The sequence below is a fragment of the Rhipicephalus microplus genome, chromosome X (genome assembly GCF_043290135.1).
Source record: "Rhipicephalus microplus isolate Deutch F79 chromosome X, USDA_Rmic, whole genome shotgun sequence".
NCBI lineage: Eukaryota > Metazoa > Arthropoda > Arachnida > Ixodida > Ixodidae > Rhipicephalus > Rhipicephalus microplus.
The window spans coordinates 26,215,919-26,240,738 of record NC_134710.1 but is presented as its reverse complement, the minus strand read 5'-3'; the positions used below and the strand labels follow the sequence as shown (position 1 = coordinate 26,240,738).

Sequence of the window (24,820 nt, the reverse complement as noted above, 5' to 3'; positions counted from 1 at the left end):
AGTGGTGATGTGCAGCCATATGACGTGTTTCTCGCAACATTCTCTCTGGAAGTGTAAGGACATTAACAAAGGGCAGGTGGGCAAAAACTGCAATTATGAGAACCTTTCATTGTTAGTTGTTCCAGCATTTTGTACATTCGCACAGCTGGCGGAGTTCTTGCCTAAGTTTGAAAGCTTCTATGATCATGTTTTCCAATCAAAACACACCACGAATTTTGTAACACTGGCCAATAATATATTATTTATTATACCTGAAAGAATGGGCGAATGGTCGTAGCATGACTTGCTGATGAACAGAGGAGCAGGCAACGTGTGACCCATGTGTCACTGCTATGATTTAGTGAAGATGCCTTGTTTTCTGCAGGCGGGCAATTCAGTTCATCATGACATCGTTTTTTTTAACATTTTCTTTTTTTTTTTCTGCGACAGCAGCAAGCCCCACCGTCCTCCGTGTTTGCAGGGCACATATAGAATCAGGAGGTATTTTTGGACAATGTAACCCATGTAATCGCAAGGTAGTCGGCACAGCAAATGACCACCCCTTATTATTTCGAATAATTCCAAATTCCCTGCACCCCACTTTCGGTATGCTTGGGGACGCCGGAGCGAGCGGACGCGCGTCGCATGCGCTCCGCCGAACGTGTGCTCTCGTTGACCGGATTACTTCGATATCGTCGCCGGCACTGTGTCGGATCATCAAGTTTTAACTGTCCTGGGAACCGCACACCCTTCCCGAGGCTGTAGAGCATCTCCATTTTGCTCTATCGCCTTCAGAAGAACCCATGTGAGCGCTGGGCCGCTGGGCCTAAGCGTCGACCCAGCTCGCCTGTGCGAGTACGGGTGACTAGGCCTAACGGCGGGACCCCTTCCACAACAATATGGACGCTAGCACTACGCCAACTGCTGACGTGACTACTACCGGATGCGTTCAACCTGCATTCAGCCCCAACGACACCCATGTTAACACGGAATCTCTCGACCTCGACGAGCTCACCTCGGCAAGCGAAGATGAAGTTGCCGTGCACCATCCTACATCGTCTGCATCGGTGGGACCGGCGAGCGACACCGACGCCAACTGGAAATTGGCGATTTCCCGTCGCCAGCGTCAACGCCAGAAAAAATTCGACAAAGCTCGAGCGGAATTGATGCAGCCGGCCGGTCCTGCAAGCACTCCGCCTAGCCACGTCAACGCCGGGGCAGCTGCGGGTGCGATCGCTCCTGCTGCGCAGGCAGACGCGGCCGGCGTCGCACCGGCGCGAACACCACCACCCGTAACGAAGCCGCGTCAGCTACGACGGAAGCTGCCGCCGCTTCCACGCACGGACATAAAGATCATCATGCGCCCGAAAAAGGGCCTGGCCATTCGGAACTTCACTACGCATCAAATCTCCCGAGCCGTAGCACTGGCGGGCAATTCACGACAACATTGTACTGGTGATCATTTCATTATACGTACTCGCCCCGGGTCGAACATCATCATTGCCAGCACGCCACATGTTGAGACGGCCTAAATTCTTCGTCTGATCACCACCCTCACGCTTGAGAGGAAGACCTACGAATTCAATACCTATGTGGTGGCCCCTGAGGGCACCTTGCGGGGAGTTATTCATGGGATAGACCCTGGCACAACTCCGGAAGAACTCACCGCCAACCTCCGCGTGCGCACGCAGGGAGTGACAGTGCACAGTGCACGAATGCTTGGTGCTACCAAATCTGCCGTGATCACTTTTGAAGGCCCCCTTCTGCCCTGATATGTACTGTATTACGGTGGGGAGGTGGCCTGCCATCCGTACAAGCCGACGCGACAAGCCTGTCATATTTGCTTACAACCGGGGCACCGCTCAGACGTATGCCCCACGCCAAACACTCCCGTGTGTCGGCAGTGTGGTATCCTCAACCCCGTTGACGGTCACCCCTGTGCTCCCAAATGTCACTTGTGTGGAGATGCCCACTTAACGGGCGCGAAAGAGTGCTCTCAGAGACTGAAGGCCCCGCGCCCACGGCCACCTCCTCAACCAGCAGCACCAGCCAGGGGTCGCAACCCCCATCGTAACCCACCCACTCCCAAACGTAGGTGGTTCAGCAAGGAAAGCGAGACCTCATGCAGCCACTCCCGCTCACGCTCGAGGTCACAGTCCTTCCCGCCCCTCCCTTCTGTAGAACCTGGCCAACAACAGCAACCACAGCAGCGACAACATCCGAAGAACCAGATGACCAAGGGGCAGCAGCAGCAACAGCAACCCACCTGTCAACAGTCCCAGCACGCCTCCAGCAAGCATAATGAGAAGCCTAATCCCACTCCATCAGCCGGTGCCGACAATAAGGTGAGCTGGTCAGCAAATGTAGATTCTCCCATCGCTCCACTCAATACCCTGTCCACCGCATACGAACACCTTCTCGCGGAAAACATAAAACTCAAACAGGAGCTGGCGGCCGTCAGGGCACGTCAAGCAAAGGACAGTTCTCAACTTCATGCCCTAATGGCACGTCTTGGATCGCCGCCCGACTCCCCCGAAAAAAACCCCCCAACCTCCCCCAAGAGACAGAAGGCCCCTAAAACGGCGCTATCAATTCCTGCTGCATCGGGCACCACAGTCACACGCGAAGAGTTACGCGAAATGCTCTCAACGCTCGCGCAGCAGCTATCGCAACAATTCAGTGCCGTATTCACGCAGTTCGGAGAACGCCTCGACTCTCTCGAGACACGCTTCGAGGCGCAAATTGCTGGAACAGGCGAAAACATACGCAGGAAGAGGGCCACTCGTAGCTCGCACGCCACGACAGATCAAGGTTACCATAGACTAGGATTGGAATCACATGCATCCGAAATCCTCGCTACCCCCGCATTGACACCCAGCGCCCTCACCCTCACTCCTACATCGGCGTCGCAAGCCGAGATTCCGATACCCATGCCTTTCCACTCAACGAATTAACCATGGGCAGCACAGCCCCACTCATTGGCGAACATTTAGAAGTCTGGCAATGGAACTGCCGCGGCTTCCGCAGAAAGCGGAGCCTCCTCCAACAGTACATTAACACACACCTTGCTCGGCCAGATGTCATAGCGCTTCAGGAGCCCGGAACGCCACCCATATTTTCAGGTTATGAGTCCTATAGTAGTCAAACAAAGGGCAAAGCGGCCATCCTGATTGACAAAGCGCTAACCGCAGTTGGCTTAGACAATATCCCAGACACCAACATAGAACATGTGATTGTGGAGCTAGTTCTCAGGCAAAAAAAGAAAGGAGAAAAGCGAAGTATCATCATTGTCAACGTATATAGCGCCCCAAAGCAAAAAAACACTGATTTCCATGCCCTCGTCCAAGGTGCCTGCCGATTGGCCCAGGGAAAAGAACTCTTACTGCTCGGCGACTTCAACGCTCTCGACGAACGCTGGGGTTACAACCGTTCGGATGTCAAAGGCAAACAGCTTGCGGCTGCCACTGAAAAAATTCAGCTTGAACTGCTTACGGATCCCGCGTTCCCTACCCGGATCGGCAACAGTGTGTGCAGGGACACTTGCCCCGATCTCACCTTCGCCCGTGGCCGTGCAAACTATAACTGGGACAACCTGCAGGAATCCTTGGGCAGCGACCACTTCATTCTCCGCACAAAAGTTACAGAGAGCGCAGCGCGTCGGTCTATTGGAGAAGCACACATCACAAACTGGGACGCCTTTCGTCGTGAGAGCGAATATTCACTCGACAGCCTCACAAGCCTCACCGACTGGTGCACCCAACTTAAAGAAATTCGAGAGCGTTGGACCACCACCATTAACAGAACACCTGCACTGCCGGAAGTGGACGGCCATCTGCTACATCTGTGGGAAGCCCGAAGGAGCCTCATCCGCAGATGGAGGACGCAAAAACATAACTGACGCCTCAAGCTAAGGATCGCCACACTCACCACTCAGGCAGAGCAGTACGCTACAGAACTGGCGCGACTCAATTGGGCCCAGTTTAGCGACTCTCTTCGAGGCTCATTGGGCACAGCCCGCACGTGGCACATTTTGCGCGCTTTGATGGACCCCACTCGCACAAAAAATGAGACGAATAAGTCAGTCATGCGCCTCATACACGCCTTTGAGGGTACTGACGATGAGCTGCTGGATCAAGTCCGGCGAAAATGCTTTGGCGATTTCTACCCACCCGCATCTCAAGCTGCGTATCATGGACGTGCCAATGACACTCTCGACCGACCAATAACGGTGGACGAAGTTTACGCAGCCATTCGCAGCAGCAATCGCAACACAACTTCTGGGGCAGACGGAATCACGTACTCCCTTACCAGGAACCTCAACGACAGCGCCGTACAAGAAATCACGGCGTTTTTCAATGATCATTGGCAACTTGGCACGCTTCCTCCTGAATGAAAGCACGCGGAGGTCATAATGATACCGAAGCCGGGCAAAAAACTTCAGATTGAAAACCTCCGACCAATATCTCTCACTTCCTGCCTTGGTAAACTCTTCGAGCGCGTCATCACTAATCGCGTGCAAGATTACCTCGAAGACAATGAACTTTTCCCGCACTCAATGTACGGGTTCCGGGCACATCTTTCAACGCAAGATATACTGCTACAATTAAAAGAAGTCATTGATAACGCCCCCCAGCAAGGAGAAAACATTATCTTGACTTTAGACATTAAGGGCGCATTTCATAACGTTAGCCACCAGGCCATACTTGAGGGCCTCGAGGCCCTTCATTGTGGGCAGCGCGTCTACAGTTATGTTCACGCCTTCTTGTCGGACCGCACTGCCACAGTCGGTCTCGGCTCCATCCGATCAGATGTTATCAAGGTTCCGAACAAGGGCACCCCGCAGGGCTCAGTGATTTCTCCGCTACTCTTTAATGTAGCTATGGTTGGCCTGGCACATGAACTCCACCGCATCGATGGCATCCATCACGCAATGTATGCGGACGATATCACCGTCTGGGCCACGCGGGGGTCCCTTGGAGAAAAAGAATATAACCTGCAGCAGGCAGCCACATGCGTCGAACAATACGCGCAGGCACGAGGCCTGGCCTGTGCAACAGAAAAATCTGAGCTTCTACGAATTTATCGACGCAAGCTCCCACCATCGACGCAGAACAACCAAGGCTCCCGCCTCCAGGTTGTCCTTGCTGGCAAACGAATCCCAGAGAAATCCACCATTCGAATATTAGGCATGTGGGTACAGTCGAACCGCCATGTGAATCACACACTTTCCCTTCTTCGCACCACTACACTGCAAGTGGCCCGAATGATATCTCGGGTAGCCACTCGTCGCCATGGCATGCGCGAGGAGGACACCCTGAAACTCATACGCAGCCTCGTGGTCAGTAGGGTGACATACAGTTCGCCCTACCTACGCCTCACCTAGAGCGAACAGGGCCAAGTAGACGCAATGCTCCGCAAGGCCTACAAAGCGGCACTCAAGCTACCACCGGGTACTCCTTCTAGCAAGCTCCTCGCATTAGGCCTACACAACACCTTTGAAGAACTTTGTGAAGCGCAACTCGCCACACAACTGCAACGGCTCAAGCAAACACCTACAGGCCGTGACCTGCTCCTACGCCTCGGCTACATCAGCCAGTTTCACGACGCAGCTCGTCGCAAGCCCATTCCGGACCAACTTCGTGCCACTTATAAGGTCGCTCCCATCCCCCGCAATATGGATCCCCGACTACATCAGGGCCGAAGAGAAGCCAGAGTGGAAGCCCTCGAGCAAACTTATGCACACAAAAACACTACGTACTATCTTGACGCCGCCAACTACGACCATGCAAACAATAAGGCTGTAGCCACAGTCGTGGACCACACACTCACAGAAAGTACCAGCGCTTCCGTGCGGTGCCGCAACATCACCGATGCTGAAGAAACTGCCATCGCGCTCGCTCTCGCCCTCGGCTACAGACAACGAAGGTCGCTGACAGTTCTCACGGACTCTCAAGCAGCTTGCCGCAACTACCTACAGGGGCGCATCAGCCAACCCGCTCTCAGCGTCATCATGAGCGTTACAGACACTGGCGAGCATTCCATTACACATCCACTCAGAACTTGGCATCGGATTATATGGACTCCGGGCCACATGGGACTGGAGGGGAATCAGGCAGCGGATAGGGTAGCTCGAGGGTATGCGAGCCGAGCACCTTCCAACTCCGCCCCTGAGGAACTCGTTCCGGTCCCTTGCGACTATTCGGCCATCCTAAACCATTACAGAGGACTTAGGAAAGCTTATTCGCTACCACACCGAACACTAAATAAAGAGGAATCGGTCAGCTGGAGGCAAATTCAAACCGGCACGTTTCCCAATTTGCACATCCTGAGTAAAATGCACCCCTCGGCATACTCTCCTCTCTGCCCATGGTGTTCAGCTAAAGCCACTCTGTACCACGTCACGTGGGAGTGTCAGGCCATTACAGCCTTACAACCAGTACAAAATCCAACAGCGGAGGATGGGAGGAGCTGCTGGCCAGCGAGAACCTGGAAGATCAATTGAGTCTGATCAACCGGGCCCGCAGAGCGGCTGCTGCAAGCGGAGCCCTGGACTAAGGGCCCCCCCACCGCAAGCCAAGCATGTCCGACTACTCGGAGCTTCTCCGCAGAAAATTTCATGTAATTAAATAAATGAATATGTTTCCAGTTTCCACCACCACCATCACCACCACTTTCTGTAGTTAGTTATTTTGAAAACCCACTTAATTCAAAGATTTCTTGTGTCCACTGATTTCAAACTAATACGGTTTACTGTACTTTAACAATAGCACCCATGAATAATTATCACAAAAATGCTTTCCAACGCTTTTTTTCTGAAAATCGTAAGACAGGAAACTCAGTTTCTGGTCTTACAATCTTCTAGCTGAATGAGTAATAAAACAAATGTTTGACAGCAAGACTCTCGGACAAATTGAAAGAATGGGCGCTGCGGCCCAATAGAAGAAAATTTCATTTCAGATTTATTTGATTGATACGTGGGGTTTAACGTCCCAAAACCTTAAAATGTTGCAGGTTCAGTTCCTGCCAGTGGTAAATTATCTTTTCGTCCACTTTACTATCTTCAGATTTTACACTACAATTACTACAAAGAATATCCCCTATACTTTCCTTGGGTTTTCTGGTCTGTTAGGTCTAACTAACAGACCGTGCAGTCATTTGAAACCACCAAAAGGCAATGAAAGTGTCAAATCAATATTTTTTGCTGATGTATTGTATTGAGATCCTTATGCTAACAGACATTTCCTGATAAAGCTCACCACTAATCTCGTTGCTCAACGGACCTCCGCAGCTTCGCACAAAAGGTTCAGACCATCCCATGTAGCTGGATCTGTGCAGTCATCAACCTGTTCGGCTGGTATAGAGTTGGAACTACTGTCATTGTCTTCGGCAACAACTTGCACCATCCCTGGCGCTCTGTGCATCCACCTGGAAAAGCAAAAAAAGTAGAAGTGTGGAAAAACTTAGGGAAGTTCATGCTGTGTTCAGGTCAGCTGTGAAAACTGCGAAGGCAGCTGTATTCTGAACTAAGTTATACTATGGATGAAAAGTGATGTCAAAGTAAAAATATTAAGTGAACAATGGCAATGCTGACAACTTGAAGACAATTATATACGTCAGCTTGACAAGTTAAATGCAGCTGAAGCTCTTTGATACTTTTTTGGTCCCCTGAAGCAGTACCCCATCCCATGGCAGGAATACATTTCACATTGAGGGACACATATCCCTTCAATGGGAAGTCGGCTTTGTGTTGACTTGTCACTCTTCCTCATGCCGATTCTTGGTAAAAATTTTGGCAATACATATCAGTTAGTCCGACACCGAACTCTACAGCGGCGTAGAAGTAGGCATGCATAAAAACTGATACGTATGACATATAATTATTTTGCACAGCATGACAATTCACCAGCTACCTGTTGAACCTCGAAAACTGTTGAGCAGGAGCTGTCGACCGCCTCTTGTAGACAGGCGGAAATATAGTAGGAAGATAACCACGATTATGCTCGATGGGGCTTTTTTCGCCGCTGACGAAATGCCTCGAGCATATCCTGGTATTCTCGCTCGGTTGCCAAGATGAGAGGTCATCGGCACTGAAACATCGAATTGAGAGCAATCAGTTGACACTCAATAACGCGAAAACAAAACGTGTGCAAGTGTGCGCAAGCGAAACGCAAATATCCGAATACGCGACGAGTGCTGAAGCAATCAGCTGACAATAACAGGAAAACAAAAAAACGTGCGCGCGAGAGAAGCGGTAATTTGCGAATACTCCACGTGTTACGCGGTGCACTACGGCCTTATTTCTGTCGTACTAAGCGCGAGAAAGCATCGACATTAATGAGCCCGTTCCGGCAGTCTAGTCATCGTCCTGGCTCACAAAGGAGCGGCAAGGCATGTTGACAAATCAATGCGTGGGAAAATGCGCCGTGCCTCCGAGCTTTTACGACGTTAGGTTTCACGAGTGACAACCACTGTGCGCGTTTTAACAGACGCTTCATCATCATTTATTTTTCCCTTAAAGGCCCCTCCCGGGGTATTACATAAGGGGGGGGGGAGGTTACATAAAGAGTTACAAAACATATCGGATCACAATACTGAAACATAACACATAGAAATGCACACTTATTTAAAAGCACACGCTTGTGAGCAGTTATAACGTTGCCGTGCGTTGCACGATCTTCGCGTTATTCGCTTAAGGAAAATTCGCAAGGGCGACACTTACTTGACGCGTCGAACAGCGGCGATCCACTTCTGCCGCCGAGCTGCTACCCACGGTCTCGATGGGAAACGATACATCATGACGCCGATATCCCCTTCTTTATTGTGGCAGTCTTTAACCCAGCAGTATCTGCGTGTGTTGTTGTTTTTTTTTCACCTCTACCGACGGAGCTGTCAGGCTGCGGTAAATCCATTCCGCCTGTCCACAGAACACCTAGCACAACGGTGGAATATGGTGGAATGGCGTGAAGGGCCACCCCGTTGGTTCTAATCGCCGCTGCTAGGCGGTTCAGCATGGGCAACGGTTCCAACAGCGCCTCCTCTATTGCTGGTTCGAACCATGGAGGAAGAAAAAAGGTTGGAACATTCACGTCGATGGCGTTAGATCTTTCGTTGCAACCGTCTCTTTACCCTGAGCTTGGCCATATCTGCTTATAAAAACATTCTGCCCATACGAGTACCAGTGCTACTACAGACAGTATACAAATTACAAAACGCGCACAGTAAATGCTTCAAACGCACTCAACAAACGGAGACGCTCGTAGAGTGCTCGCCATGGATAAAATAAATAACTGAGGTCACCGCAACGTTTGGGAAGAAAAAAACAAAGCCTCACAGTTTTTTCTTTCTTTCAAAAACTTATTCCGATAAAAAAAAAGTGAACAGAAAAATATACATTTAGCGTTAGTGTTTGTTAGCTTATCCGTTTTTTTTTACCACACAGCTCTCCAGAGCCATATTACACAGATAGATTCTGTGAGAATAGAAGAGGCTGCGCCTATCAGGGGTTGAAAAGTGCAAGCAGAAAAATAACTTGTTTCACGCTGATAATAAATATTAGGTATACTTAATATAAAGGTTTGCGTTTTGGGACCAAGACATTGCACACTTAGAATGGATGTCACAGTAGCAGACAAAATTTGTCTGCAATTGTTAGTTTTTTCAAGAAAAAAGCAGCACCACGATTGTGGACTTGGATGCTGACCATTTCGATTGAAGCTGTATTTAGGCTGTCGTTTTTTGCCTCTAACAGTGTGCTGCTTCCAAATGTGAGTTTAGCGGGACGGCTCAGTGCTCTCCCATAGTTGAGTACGAAGTACTCGAAATCGATAAACATTTTTTTTAAACACAATATATAAGGGGACGGCATAGTGCTCTCCCGTAGTAGAGTACCAAGTATTCTGAATCGTTAACTATTTTTTCTAACCATATAGAAGGGGACGGCCTAGTGCTCTCCCATAGTAGAGTACAAAGTACTCTGAATCGTTAACATTTTTTTTCAAAACGCAATATGTGAATGTATTGCTGTAAAAAAAAATTAAATGATGATCAGCGCAAGAAGTGCCGCAAAAGTGGACGCTGGTTCATGAAAACCACCACCCTACCCGCTGAGACTTCACTTGGTTGAGAGAATGGTAGGCGTTGCCAACGATCGACCGCCTTGCGGCGAGGGGTGTGGCGCCTCTGCCTCATATCCGCAGTGCGGCCAGACGGAAACTCTAAATCATGTACTTCACGAATTTCCCGTGGCATTTACTTTCTGGAGTTTGGTGACCAGCATGTTTCAAGTCAGCATGCAATGGCAGTCGCGGTACAGAGACATTTTTGTTGAGTTTATAATGTGCATTGGTGCTTTTGAATTGTGAAAGCGGAGGGGACTGGCATGCCTGCGGGGACGCCCTCAGAGAGCCATGTTTCCTCTGCTACATAACTTAGGAGCCATGATGCTAACACATCTGAACGAACAGTTATTCATTCTGGGGGAGGAAGCTTTCCTCCTGCGGTAGTCAACACGATTTATTATTCTCAGAAAGAACAAAGTGTCCATGCCTTGTCTTCATTACTGAAAAGGTAGGCTAGTGTTTGTGTATTCACTAAACCTGCATTTAGTATTGTATAAGTATTTATTTATTCTTATACGCATTTCTTAACTGTTGTTTTTCGTTATTTTGCATAAATTGTACGTATATCGCTGAGCATAGTTTTATTTATGGACGTTAGAATTTCTGTTTACACGCAGGAACAATTCCTGTTGTGCATTTGAATATATATTAAGATATATTAGCATGTCGTGAGAACGAACAATGTAATAGATAAATGTCTTCTGTGTATGTATGATTTTTTCAGAAATAAAATTCTCTTAAACAGGTGCACGAATTTCTTCACCATTGGCCACGTTCATGCATTCAAACGCGCATTTAATTTAGACTGTTATTTTTTTTTTCGCGACATCTCGCTTTTGTGGAGTTGGAATTAATATTTTTAACCACGCTCTTCTACGCAATCATCATGTTATCTATGACGGGGTTGGACGGGTATTGGCTTTTGACTGCGTCCTGTCATCCTTCAAGCTGCGTGTTTTGTGTATTTTCGGACCAGCTCAAGCAGCAATATCTAACAATTTTTTCCGTGACCTGGACGTGTATTTTCTAGACGGTTGTCATGTCATACTGACTGGAGATTTTAATTGGGTATTAGACACGCGAGCTGACGTGCAAGGCCCAAGATGGGGTCGCTCTGATTGACGCGCGAGAGCTGCGTCGCCTGGTGCAACATTTCTCTTTGATAGATACGTACAGACGAGTGCAATATGAACCACAGTATGCCTGGACTTGGTGGCGTAGCACGTCGTCTAGTCGGTGGGATCGTTTCTATGTGCCGAGCGTGCTAGCTTCTTACGTACCGCACTCTGATGTAGTAACATTACCATCATTCCCTGTTTATATATCAGACCACCGACTAGTGACGCTCGAGGCTCACTTTCCCTTTTCAGCATCAGCGAGACCTTGGCGTCTTGACATCCGCATTCTGCACGACGCGCGTTCACGCTCCAGTTTATCTAGAATCTTGCGCGCCTCTCTTTTGGGATGTGGTCCGGAGGTGTGGGACGCGCTCAAGACACAGTGGCGTTTACACTGCTAGTATATAAACGCCGTACGTCGAAAGAACTAGCGGACACTGCCACAAAGCTGCGTATTGCGCCTCGGGTTGATCGGCTAACTCCTTTGATGCGCGCATGGCAGCGAGAGTTAAGGGGTAATTTTCAACGCCTTATTGCAGCTTCGTCGTTGACGGCGGCTGCTTGGCGTTGCAGACGTAATCCATGGGCTCACCCTGAGGTTCTACGCGAAAAGCTCGCTTCTCAACCCATCGAGTCGACTAGCAACTCCGGCTGCCAGATCCTCACACACTGCGTGGCCGCCAACACGTGATCAATCAGTTTTCCTAGATCACTTTGCCAACATGGCTCGTGCTACAATGTCATCACATCGCGGTACCACCGAGACAGCTACAATGTTAGGTAGGCTCCCTCAAATTTCATCTGAAATAGCTGAACAACTTTGCACAAGTCCGTCAGCTGACGAAGTAAAAGAGGCACTGTCTTCCATGAAGCGTGGCTCGGCCCCCGGGCCGTACGGGTTGCTTGTTGAGTTTTATTTAACGTTTTGGGACGAAATTGGTGCTCTTTTCACCTCTGTTACTTGCCGCTGTTTTGAGAACTTTGATTTCTTTGATAGCTTTCGCCATGGTCAAATTGTTTTAATACCTAAACATGACGCATCGTCAGTTCGCCCAGAGGAGTGGAGACCAATAACGCTCCTCAATGTTGATTACAAAACTTTCGTGGCAGTTATCACTCGGCGTTTGAGAAGCCTGATGTCCTCCTTAATATGTCATCATCAGGCGTGCTCTATTCCTGGAAGAGAAATCCCCAGTTTCTCCTTTGTTACGTGTGATATAGTTGCGTACACATTAACAAGATCAGCTCGGGGACTCTTGGTTTCACTTGACCAGGAAAAGGCATTCGATCGCCTCGAACATAGCTTTATATTTAGCGTAATGGCAGCATTTGGCTTCTCGCAAAACTTCGTTGAGCTTCTCAGAAACGCATACCGAAATATACGCAGCACTTCGTTTCTTGGTGGTTTAGAGAGTGCGCCATTTCCTGTTACCCGTGGTGTTCGCCAAGGGTGTCCTTTATCCCCTGCACTTTTTGTACGCAGCCTCGAAACATTCCTTCAATCGCTAATCGCTGATCCTTGCGTTAGAGTCCTTCCTCTTTAACGTAGTGGTACCGTGACGGTGACCGCATTTGCTGATGACATCACGTTGTATTTGAAGAATGAGGACAGTTTATCCCGTAGCCTACGACTTTTTGCTGCGTATGGTACGATTTAAGGTGCTGCGTTAAAATTTTCAAAATGTCGATATTTATTCATTGGTTCCCCAGACGCCTGCCTAAGTCCCTTTTTTGGTCTTCAAAAAAATGACTCCATTCGCATTCTGGGGCTTGATTATACTTGCTACGGCATATCAGCCTCCTTGTGGAATTCAATAGTCGAAGATGCAAAACTGCGATTCGGCCTAGTTGGAATCTATCCATCCTGAAAATGTATGCGCAGACGAACAAGGACAAAGAAAGGAATACAAACTGGCGCAATCTAACAACTGATTTATTAATCGAAAAACATTGACTCTTTTTAACCCTCGGAACAGCGCTCCCTGGTGACCTAAAAAAAAAAACACACAATGCACTGCGCACTTACGACAACGATAACAAAAACATAAAAACGATACCAGTTTCATTGATTGACAGACAGGAGCGCGATTTCTTTTGTTAGTAAAGCTACTGAAGGGTGGCTAACACAGTTGTCTTTCTGCTTGTCTATATGATATGCCTCCATTATCTCCCTTGACGTCTTGTTTCTACTCCTATACAGCAAGGTAGTGTCGCCAAAGCAAGGAGAGCATGCGCACTCATTGCAATGCATTGCCAAATGGGTTACAGGCCGACCCTTCAGGCTTGACATATGCTCTCTTAGCCTCGTGTTAATGCACCTGCCAGTCTGCCCTATATATACACAACCGCATGATAAAGGTATGCAATACACCACACTGTGTGCACATTCAACAAACCTGAGCTTATGTCTTATGCTACATCTCTTATGTGCGTTGGTCCCTCTGTCGCATTGCTGGTTGACCAACGCGCACACTCCTCCTATTTTGTTTTTGGCCGAAAACACTACTTTCACATCATACTTTCCAGCCACCTTTTTTAATCTATGTGACAGCCTATGTACATAAGGGACCGCTACTACCTTAGAGCTAGAACCAGTCATCCCACCTGTTTCCAAACATGGCGCCGTTTCCCGTCTGAGCTTCTTTAATAACCTAGTGCCTACGGCCAACATCACAGAGAATGGGTACCCCTCGTCCTGGAGCCTAGAGACCTGTTCATGAAACGACGCATGAACAGTATGGAAACAGGATTTAACCAATGCAGACCGAAAACAATTTGTTATAATTCCATTCTTGACCAGCTTAGAATGACATGAAGCGAAACTCATAAGCGGCTTTCCTGCCCTAGGCGAAAAGGTCCAACACACATGATCTGACAAAAAGTCCAGCTTCAAATCCAAAAACTGTAGCTTATTTTCAACCGGTACTTCTGAAGTAAATGTCAACCCCTTTCCTAGAGAATTAAAAGCATTCAATACCGAAACCCTGAAGTCCTCTTTGTGCACATCGCACCCCAACACCAAGTAGTCATCGACATACCTGAAGACCTTGTAGACTACACCTTGTAGGCAAAACGACAAATCTCTATCTATGCTGCCCATGAAAATGTCACTAAGGACCGGCGCTACCTTTGACCCAATGCATACCCCCTTCGCCTGGATGAACGTTTTATCCCCGAACCCCACGTGAGTGTTCTCTAAATAAAAGCTCAGAAGCTCAAGAAAAGACTCGACGGCCATACCACAGGTGTTGCGAAACGTCACTTCATTATTTTCTGTTATGCACTCTAGGACACAATGCATTAAAGGCACATGCGGCAACGAGTAATACAAGTCCTGAGCGTCAATGCTGATACCCCAACTGTTTTTTCTGTTATCTGATGCAAGAAACCCCGTGAGACCCTCAGAATTAGCCAGCAGAAAAGGGTCATTTACTTTCAACGACTTCAACATCTTTTGCAGATACCCCGCAACTAGCTTCTGCCACGCCCCTTTTTCTGAAACAATAGGCCTAAAAGGAACCTCCTGCTTATGGGTTTTTGCTGTGAAAAACACCTTCAATTCCAATCCCTTTGAATTCCCAACATCCGACGCAAGTTTTTCTAAGTTGCATTTCCTTAATAACTCGACAGCCTTCCTCTTCACGCTTTCTACATTCACATGACATTCTTTAAAGCACTTTTGAATTGCCGCAGAGGCTTTATCTACATACATAGTCTCCGGTAGAACAACCAAAAAACCTTCTTTGTCCGCTTGAACAACTCTTAAGTTGTTCTCAACCAAATAACTAGCAACCCGAGCGACATTACGGCAAGGCGTGGTGCTTACCGAAGCTTTGGCGACAACGTCCACACATTCCACTACACATCTGTCTTTTTCCTTTTCGGGTACTTGCCGGGCAATGTCTCTTGTGAGGGATAGCTTGTCCACAAGGTCAAGTCTAGGCTCCACACAGAACTTCGGTCCCAACCTCAGGACCTTTTGTTGGCGCTCTTCCACCACCGCATCACCCAGGAGTAGAAGGCCTCCCTTCGGCGGATCTCTCTTTTTCCTGGGCAAGCCCCGACGCACGTCATTCCACATGGCCTCAGTTAAAATGTTCGCTTGTCTACACCACTCGCGGAAGACCTTGACGTTTAGACGCCCATCAGAAACAGACGAACACGCCACTCTTAGGCAATCCTTGAAGTGCCTAACCTGTCTTCGGCTCTCTGATCGCAGAATCTTGCTGATTCTTCTCGCATGTCCTTCCGATGGAGGCAACCACCCGCACACAAGCAGAACTTCCATAGGGCACTGTGCATTCTCTGTGATGTTGGCCGTAGGCACTAGGTTATTAAAGAAGCTCAGACGGGAAACGGCGCCATGTTTGGAAACAGGTGGGATGACTGGTTCTAGCTCTAAGGTAGTAGCGGTCCCTTATGTACATAGGCTGTCACATAGATTAAAAAAGGTGGCTGGAAAGTATGATGTGAAAGTAGTGTTTTCGGCCAAAAACAAAATAGGAGGAGTGTGCGCGTTGGTCAACCAGCAATGCGACAGAGGGACCAACGCACATAAGAGATGTAGCATAAGACATAAGCTCAGGTTTGTTGAATGTGCACACAGTGTGGTGTATTGCATACCTTTATCATGCGGTTGTGTATATATAGGGCAGACTGGCAGGTGCATTAACACGAGGCTAAGAGAGCATATGTCAAGCCTGAAGGGTCGGCCTGTAACCCATTTGGCAATGCATTGCAATGAGTGCGCATGCTCTCCTTGCTTTGGCGACACTACCTTGCTGTATAGGAGTAGAAACAAGACGTCAAGGGAGATAATGGAGGCATATCATATAGACAAGCAGAAAGACAACTGTGTTAGCCACCCTTCAGTAGCTTTACTAACAAAAGAAATCGCGCTCCTGTCTGTCAATCAATGAAACTGGTATCGTTTTTATGTTTTTGTTATCGTTGTCGTAAGTGCGCAGTGCATTGTGTGTTTTTTTAGGTCACCAGGGAGCGCTGTTCCGAGGGTTAAAAAGAGTCAATGTTTTTCGATTAATAAATCAGTTGTTAGATTGCGCCAGTTTGTATTCCTTTCTTTGTCCTTGTTCGTCTGCGCATACATTTTCAGGATGGATAGATTCCAACTAGGCCGAATCGCAGTTTTGCTTCAGTTTATTTCTAGTTCATCCGGCCTTCTTTCTTCATGTCCTAACTTTGACTTATCTAACCCGGCGGTTCTGGTGCCGTTTATCGCGGTCTGCGAATGCAGAGCCCGCAAGCTGAGCTGGTTCCTAAAGAATGCACAGTGCCCTATGGAAGTTCTGCTTGTGTGCGGGTGGTTGCCTCCATCGGAAGGACATGCGAGAAGAATCAGCAAGATTCTGCGATCAGAGAGCCGAAGACAGGTTAGGCACTTCAAGGATTGCCTAAGAGTGGCGTGTTCGTCTGTTTCTGATGGGCGTCTAAACGTCAAGGTCTTCCGCGAGTGGTGTAGACAAGCGAACATTTTAACTGAGGCCATGTGGAATGACGTGCGTCGGGGCTTGCCCAGGAAAAAGAGAGATCCGCCGAAGGGAGGCCTTCTACTCCTGGGTGATGCGGTGGTGGAAGAGCGCCAACAAAAGGTCCTGAGGTTGGGACCGAAGTTCTGTGTGGAGCCTAGACTTGACCTTGTGGACAAGCTATCCCTCACAAGAGACATTGCCCGGCAAGTACCCGAAAAGGAAAAAGACAGATGTGTAGTGGAATGTGTGGACGTTGTCGCCAAAGCTTCGGTAAGCACCACGCCTTGCCGTAATGTCGCTCGGGTTGCTAGTTATTTGGTTGAGAACAACTTAAGAGTTGTTCAAGCGGACAAAGAAGGTTTTTTGGTTGTTCTACCGGAGACTATGTATGTAGATAAAGCCTCTGCGGCAATTCAAAAGTGCTTTAAAGAATGTCATGTGAATGTAGAAAGCGTGAAGAGGAAGGCTGTCGAGTTATTAAGGAAATGCAACTTAGAAAAACTTGCGTCGGATGTTGGGAATTCAAAGGGATTGGAATTGAAGGTGTTTTTCACAGCAAAAACCCATAAGCAGGAGGTTCCTTTTAGGCCTATTGTTTCAGAAAAAGGGGCGTGGCAGAAGCTAGTTGCGGGGTATCTGCAAAAGATGTTGAAGTCGTTGAAAGTAAATGACCCTTTTCTGCTGGCTAATTCTGAGGGTCTCACGGGGTTTCTTGCATCAGATAACAGAAAAAACAGTTGGGGTATCAGCATTGACGCTCAGGACTTGTATTACTCGTTGCCGCATGTGCCTTTAATGCATTGTGTCCTAGAGTGCATAACAGAAAATAATGAAGTGACGTTTCGCAACACCTGTGGTATGGCCGTCGAGTCTTTTCTTGAGCTTCTGAGCTTTTATTTAGAGAACACTCACGTGGGGTTCGGGGATAAAACGTTCATCCAGGCGAAGGGGGTATGCATTGGGTCAAAGGTAGCGCCGGTCCTTAGTGACATTTTCATGGGCAGCATAGATAGAGATTTGTCGTTTTGCCTACAAGGTGTAGTCTACAAGGTCTTCAGGTATGTCGATGACTACTTGGTGTTGGGGTGCGATGTGCACAAAGAGGACTTCAGGGTTTCGGTATTGAATGCTTTTAATTCTCTAGGAAAGGGGTTGACATTTACTTCAGAAGTACCGGTTGAAAATAAGCTACAGTTTTTGGATTTGAAGCTGGACTTTTTGTCAGATCATGTGTGTTGGACCTTTTCGCCTAGGGCAGGAAAGCCGCTTATGAGTTTCGCTTCATGTCATTCTAAGCTGGTCAAGAATGGAATTATAACAAATTGTTTTCGGTCTGCATTGGTTAAATCCTGTTTCCATACTGTTCATGCGTCGTTTCATGAACAGGTCTCTAGGCTCCAGGACGAGGGGTACCCATTCTCTGTGATGTTGGCCGTAGGCACTAGGTTAGTAAAGAAGCTCAGACGGGAAACGGCGCCATGTTTGGAAACAGGTGGGATGACTGGTTCTAGCTCTAAGGTAGTAGCGGTCCCTTATGTACATAGGCTGTCACATAGATTAAAAAAGGTGGCTGGAAAGTATGATGTGAAAGTAGTGTTTTCGGCCAAAAACAAAATAGGAGGAGTGTGCGCGTTGGTCAACCAGCAATGCGACAGAGGGACCAACGCACATAAGAGATGTAGCATAAGACATAAGCTCAGGTTTGTTGAATGTGCACACAGTGTGGTGTATTGCATACCTTTATCATGCGGTTGTGTATATATAGGGCAGACTGGCAGGTGCATTAACACGAGGCTAAGAGAGCATATGTCAAGCCTGAAGGGTCGGCCTGTAACCCATTTGGCAATGCATTGCAATGAGTGCGCATGCTCTCCTTGCTTTGGCGACACTACCTTGCTGTATAGGAGTAGAAACAAGACGTCAAGGGAGATAATGGAGGCATATCATATAGACAAGCAGAAAGACAACTGTGTTAGCCACCCTTCAGTAGCTTTACTAACAAAAGAAATCGCGCTCCTGTCTGTCAATCAATGAAACTGGTATCGTTTTTATGTTTTTGTTATCGTTGTCGTAAGTGCGCAGTGCATTGTGTGTTTTTTTAGGTCACCAGGGAGCGCTGTTCCGAGGGTTAAAAAGAGTCAATGTTTTTCGATTAATAAATCAGTTGTTAGATTGCGCCAGTTTGTATTCCTTTCTTTGTCCTTGTTCGTCTGCGCATACATTTTCAGGATGAGTCGAAGATGTAAAACGACCCGTCCGGGAAGCACAAGAGTATGATTTACCGATGCTCGAAAGAAGGCATTTAGCACAGACGGTGTTTTGCGGACGTGCATGGTACATATCTCATGTCTTACAACCCTCATTACGAATCACTAGGTCGTTGCAATCCCTCATATGCTCATTTTTCTGGTCAGGTGGAACAGATCTGGTTTGCCGAGCAGCGCTTGGGCAACCGAGAAACTGTGGTAGATTTGCATTCCCATCCGTCTCTGTTCGCTGCCGGCTGCTTTCCGTATACGATTCTTACTTCGGTTGTTGCATGGTGATCAGTGCCCCGCACGTGATCTTGCCTGCTATTTCTTAGGCACCAAATTATGCTATTTACTACCAGATGCACGGTTTAATTCTGCACCGCAAACACTTAACGTGCCGGCATTTCACTCAACGGCAGTAGCATTTTATCGACACGCGCAGAAGGTTTGTCCCGATGTGGACATTCTCGAAAGCCACATTGTAGATACAACGGCAGCTCTTCTGTTTCCTCTGGTTCCTCCAGCCCGTCTAGCACGATCGAGACATGTCTCGTGGAGCGCGATAACGGCATCGTTTTTGCCTGGTCACCTCCGTGACTTTATGTGGCGTCTTGGATGGAGAGTACTCCCAACACAGCACAGACTGGAGAAGTGGGGCATGGTCCCATCTTCCACTTGTCCTAACTGCCCGTTACAGGAGTGTAACCAGCATATGCTGCAGCAATGTGTGATTGCAAAGGTGTTTTGGAAGTCAGTTAACACTCGTTTTCGTGGCCTAGGTGTTAATCGCTTTGTAACATCTGGTCGCTACTCGCGTAGTCGCTTTGCACGCCTTCAAATAGCTGCGGAAGCTTTTTGTTTGTGGCGTAATAGGTGCGAAGATGTTGCGGCAGGTCATCGTCGTCGTGCTCTCTTTCCGATTCTGAAACGCCTCTACTCTGAACTCTTATTGTTTCTGTCGGAGGAATTGCCCCGCCGCGGTGGTCTAGTGGCTAAGGTACTCGGCTACTGACCCGCAGGGCGCGGGTTCGAATCCCGGCTGCGGCGGCTGCATTTCCGATGGAGGCGGAAATGTTGTAGGCCCGTGTGCTCAGATTTGGGTGCACGTTAAAGACCCCCAGGTGGTCTAAATTTCCGGAGCCCTCCACTACGGCGTCTCTCATAATCATATAGTGGTTTTGGGACGTTAAACCCCACATATCAATCAATCAATATGTCGGAGGAATTGTTTTTCCTTGGGGGGGAAGAATTTCTGCGACAATGGTCGTGCCGCTTTATGTCCGTAGTTGACAGACGCGTTCGATTATATAGTCTTCCACCTCTCCTGGTTCTTATAGCCAGGTCACCTGTCAGTGTATGATTAGTGCATGTAATCAGTATGTGTTTACTATTTCTATGTTTTTGTGTATGTCCCATATGAGTGTGAGCTCTTGTATATATGCACTTTATTCTAACGCTGTAAGTTATGTAACTTTCATGAATATTGATACCTGTTGTACACATTTTCTAACATCTTCACCAAGTCTTGTAGATTCTGTACATATATTATCATGTACATTGTCCATATTGTGATTAGTGTATATATGTATTGTATGTAGTTACCAGGGACTACGGACACCCTACGGACTTGGATACTTTTGTTCAAATATGTAATGTATGTTGTGCTTTGTCGTCATTTGTTTGTTATTGTGCTTGTTGTACAGACTCTCGTTCCTTGGGTGTTTTGCGTCCCATGATAGAATAAACTTTTTCTAAACTTCAAAAGATGTGAGTGTCATTTGTGTTATCTTTTAGCGGGACGGCTCAGTGCTCTTCCATAGTTGAGTACGAAGTACTCGAAATCGCGAAACATTTTTTTCTAAACACAAGCTCTCCCATAGTAGAGTATACTCAGTACACTAAATCGCACCACTTTTTTTAAACGTAGGCACTACAGTATATGTAGGGACGGCTTTATGATCTCCCATTGTAGAGTACCGAGTACTTTAAATCGTTAACCACTTATTCAAAATAGACAAGTTTACACTCGCTGATAACTCCGTGTCTTCATTGTCCTTTTGATTCCGGGACGGCTTTAAGCTCTCTCATAGTAGAGTATCTTGTACTCTAAATCATTACCCACTTTTCACCCCCCCCCTTTAACTTATGTGAGCCCATGGAGGAAGGAAAAACTGAGGAGAGGCCCTATCCTATCCTAATGCATTGCGAGAAGTGTGGCGAAAGTGACGTCAAATTTATGGAGCAAACAAACCGGTATAGGGCAAACAAAACAGCACACGCTCCGGCGTGCTCTCAGCGCTGGTTCGCTTCTGCGCGGACTTATAGTCCCGGCGTAAAGTTAACGCGTATTGTATGATTCGCATGCAGTGAAATGTTGCGAGCACAGCTTTTCGAAACTGTTCGTGCGTGGCAGGCGCGAGCACCGCGTGCTGAAATACTTCGTGGAGTGTTTTTATGCAAAAGCACAAAAAGCTCCGTTACATGCCGTAATTACAACCATTCAGCCCCTGCATAATCGTACTCGAACTCACACAGCAGGGACTTACGCGTTCTACTCGTCATCATGCCTTTTTTCTTCTCTTAGTCAGATTTCTCAATCTTCGGGCCGATTAGCAGTTCTTTGCTCGCATATAGTCAGTGTGAAAATGCAGAATTCTGAGAGCTTGCTTCGCAGCTATTCTGTGCAACGCCAGCCTGGTACTTGACGTACTTCACTTCAGTAAGAAGGCAGCGCTGTATTGCATACGCGATCATGCACGTAAAGTGTGTGATTCCAGGGCGCGCAAACAACACGCAGAGAGCGAACACCTTACAATGCATACACATTCAGTACGATAACAAGAAAGTTTATGGTCCCGTATGAACAACACAACTTCTAAAAACGCGAAATGATGCCTAAAACACTAAAAACAAAAGTTCGCGTGTGTTCTAGCTCAGTTGACGCAATGAGTAAGAACCAACGTAGCTTACAGCTGCGGGCTCCGCATGCAAATACCATGCATTATTGATCAACAGTGTAGCGAACATACGTGAAACGTGCCACCAGGTACATACATCCGGCGGTGCACGCTATTCGCACCGAGTATGCACTACAGCTGGACACCACACAGCTTTCCTAAAACACGCAAGACAAGCAGCACTCATGCATTGCCTCGCTGCCAGCAGAGAACACCTACCACTCAGCTGGCGCCACTTCGAAGGCCGCTGTGGCGCTTGCTCGCCGGAAATCGCGAAGTGTTTATCTGCTTTTCTGCTAGTAGGTAGTTCGTGTGTTTTCGATGCGGCGGCTTCACGAATATGACGTCATGGCCTCCCCTATATTTTTCCTTCCTCCATGTGTGAACCCCTGTTTCGCAACTCATACGATTGAATAACGTTGTTTAGCTGTCCATTTTGCCGTCTACGGTGAGTATTCGAACACCGCCACAGATGTGGCTCCTGCGCCGCACAGAAAAGACGTCACTTTTAAATTTATTAACTAAAGATACTTTAATGTATAAATTAATAATGTATAACGCGTTAAACCTACTAAAAGTTTACTAATCAGGCGTATGACAAGTCAGTTGGCCTATATGTCAATTAAACAGATATTATAAGTATTTTAAATACAGGGAACGTCATGGGCGCTGCGGCTGCAAAAAATAAATGGTGAGAGACAGTAGGTGCCAGCGATGGGTGTTGATGGTGAAAACTCTGACAAAATCGTGGCCATGGCCTAGGCCGCCCCAAAGAAGGACCGGAGACCCAGTGTCGTCGCTGCTTCATGTGACTGCTGGATGCTGCAGTTGAACCTGGAGGTTGGAGCTAGCGCGGCCGTCCACCACGCCGCAGCTTCATCTCTGTGTGCGCCATGAAGTTTCCCAGGATGAAGTGCGGATTATTGTTGTTGGATGTGCTGCATTTTCCAGATTGCAATACCAAGCACGGTGTAGTATTAAAAGGGGAAAGTGTCCTTGCTGCCGAGTTTTACTTGTCGCGAAGGGCGAAGTCGACGATGAAATAAATGCTGTTGCACAATTCACGCGTGACTGACCAGACGCACATGCATGAAACTCCAGTGCGTCTGCGGAGTGTTTTTACGACAAATGGAAACAACTTTATTGTAGTGTTCTTACGAAGACTGTGATCTCCAAAGGCCAAAGCTAGTACATTGCCGGCTGCTTTGTTGAGTGCGAACACGTCCAGCCATTCTCATCCATTGCTACGTGAATGCTCCCGTGCAGGCCGTGCATGTTATTCAGCAAGGCAGACAAGCTGTCTCGCAGTTAGATGGGCTAACGCCGTCGGTACTTCCTCTTGGGCATCGTTTATCAAGTGCTGATCGCCTATATTGTTGCGGTGGCACGTCAGTATTTTGAAACGGCCTGCCGGTTAACTCGTCAGGTGATGGCACACTGAGCGACATATAAGTTCCCTGGTACTACGTTGGAGTGCACCTTTCTGTCATCAAAACTTTAATAAACCGTGGAAATCAACATTCCTGACACGTATGCCGGAGAAACCAATGCAGCCAGCTGCATTTGAGTTTTTCGTGTTCTTTTGCGCCTCACCGATTAAGAGCAATAATTTACAAAACTCTTTATCATAATAAATATAGCCAATTCTGCGAGAGTCATCAAACATCCAATATTAAAGGACCTGTGGATAGAACCACCACCAGCAGCAAGTCAGGCTGATAGGAGGCCGACGAGGAGGCGCAAAGGTTGAAACAATACGTTCGCAAACAAAAAAAAGATAAAAAGCTAACAATTACTGCAATGAGGCTCGAACCACTAACCTCGCCAGTTTTAATAGTGCCGCTCTAACCTACTACGCTACAGCTGCCAATCCGTTCAGAATAATTAACTAGCCCGTTTTGTACTGTGGTCACGCAGGACCTAACATTTTTTTTACTTTTACGTTTGGGCTTAACCTTTATATGCTTCTGTCATCACGTCTAGACGTATCGCTAAACACTCAAATTCGAACGATCGAAGCGCTTAACCGGCAAAGTGCATGACGTCACTTCCGTGCGGCGTAGCAGCCATTTCTGTGTGGGGGTGGCTCGTGCGTCACGCTGCGTAGCAGTCTCTGCCAAAAAAAAAAAGCCTTTCAAATTCATTTTATAGAAGTCTATACTTTCGAAACTGAAACATCATAGACAAATTACAGCACTTTTCATTGATCTTTAGTTGCTTATGAGTTTTTCCTACCCCACAACACTTGTTGGTCAGCTATGAGCCTATGACTATGATACAGTGTCGAGGCTATGGAAAAGGTTCTTGGAAAAAAAAAATATTTTTTTAAAGTTGGCGGCATTGCCTAGTTATATAATATAAGTATTAGGTAAAATTTGAAATATAATGTTCCTCCCCTGACCGGTATTTCACTTTTTTGCTAAGTTTGTGTGTCAAATTGCTGAATGAGAATTTATTAGTGCGTTGATTTTTTCGCATGTGAAACAACCATCACTAATCGGGTACTTTTATTTGGTTAAAAATGAATGCCAATTTTGGACGACTCATGTACTTATAGCATTCTCCTATGCCAAGCTCTGAGTACTCTTCCAGTGCCCTTATTCTATTTATATTTCCTTAGAGGCTCACGGGACGGCTTTCAGCTTTCCCATAGTAGAGTACCTGGTACTCTAAATTACTAGCCACTTTTTTTTAAACACTCAAACAACGCAGTGCCGGAAGGGCAAGCTGCTCAAATAACGCAAATCTAATGGAAAATAAAGTGCACCATTACGATTTGGCGCTCTCAGCTGCAATTAATCGTTGTTCCGTTCACGATTAGGCGGTGATAGCGGTAATATCTTCGAAGCGATGCTGACAAAAAAAAAAAAAAAACCGAGCCGCCGTGGTAACCAGTGCTACCACACT

At 47.4% G+C, this 24,820-nt stretch overlaps 1 protein-coding gene and 1 long non-coding RNA gene across 2 annotated transcripts; one reads left to right on the top strand and one right to left on the bottom strand.

Annotated features, from left to right (window-relative positions):
• Positions 1 to 13,127: 13,127 nt before the first annotated feature.
• On the bottom strand, positions 13,128 to 15,513 carry LOC142774950 (uncharacterized). The gene is made up of 2 exons (XM_075876083.1): positions 15,042 to 15,513; positions 13,128 to 13,205 (listed from the first exon to the last, which is right to left on the bottom strand). Exons 1-2 carry the CDS (start codon positions 15,501 to 15,503, stop codon positions 13,176 to 13,178), a joined length of 492 nt encoding a protein of 163 aa, XP_075732198.1. The 5' UTR covers positions 15,504 to 15,513; the 3' UTR covers positions 13,128 to 13,175.
• A 51-nt stretch (positions 15,514 to 15,564) lies between these two features.
• On the top strand, positions 15,565 to 18,884 carry LOC142774949 (uncharacterized). Its single transcript, XR_012886586.1, has 2 exons — positions 15,565 to 16,974; positions 18,807 to 18,884. It is a non-coding gene; the product is annotated as an uncharacterized LOC142774949 (long non-coding RNA).
• Positions 18,885 to 24,820: the final 5,936 nt, after the last annotated feature.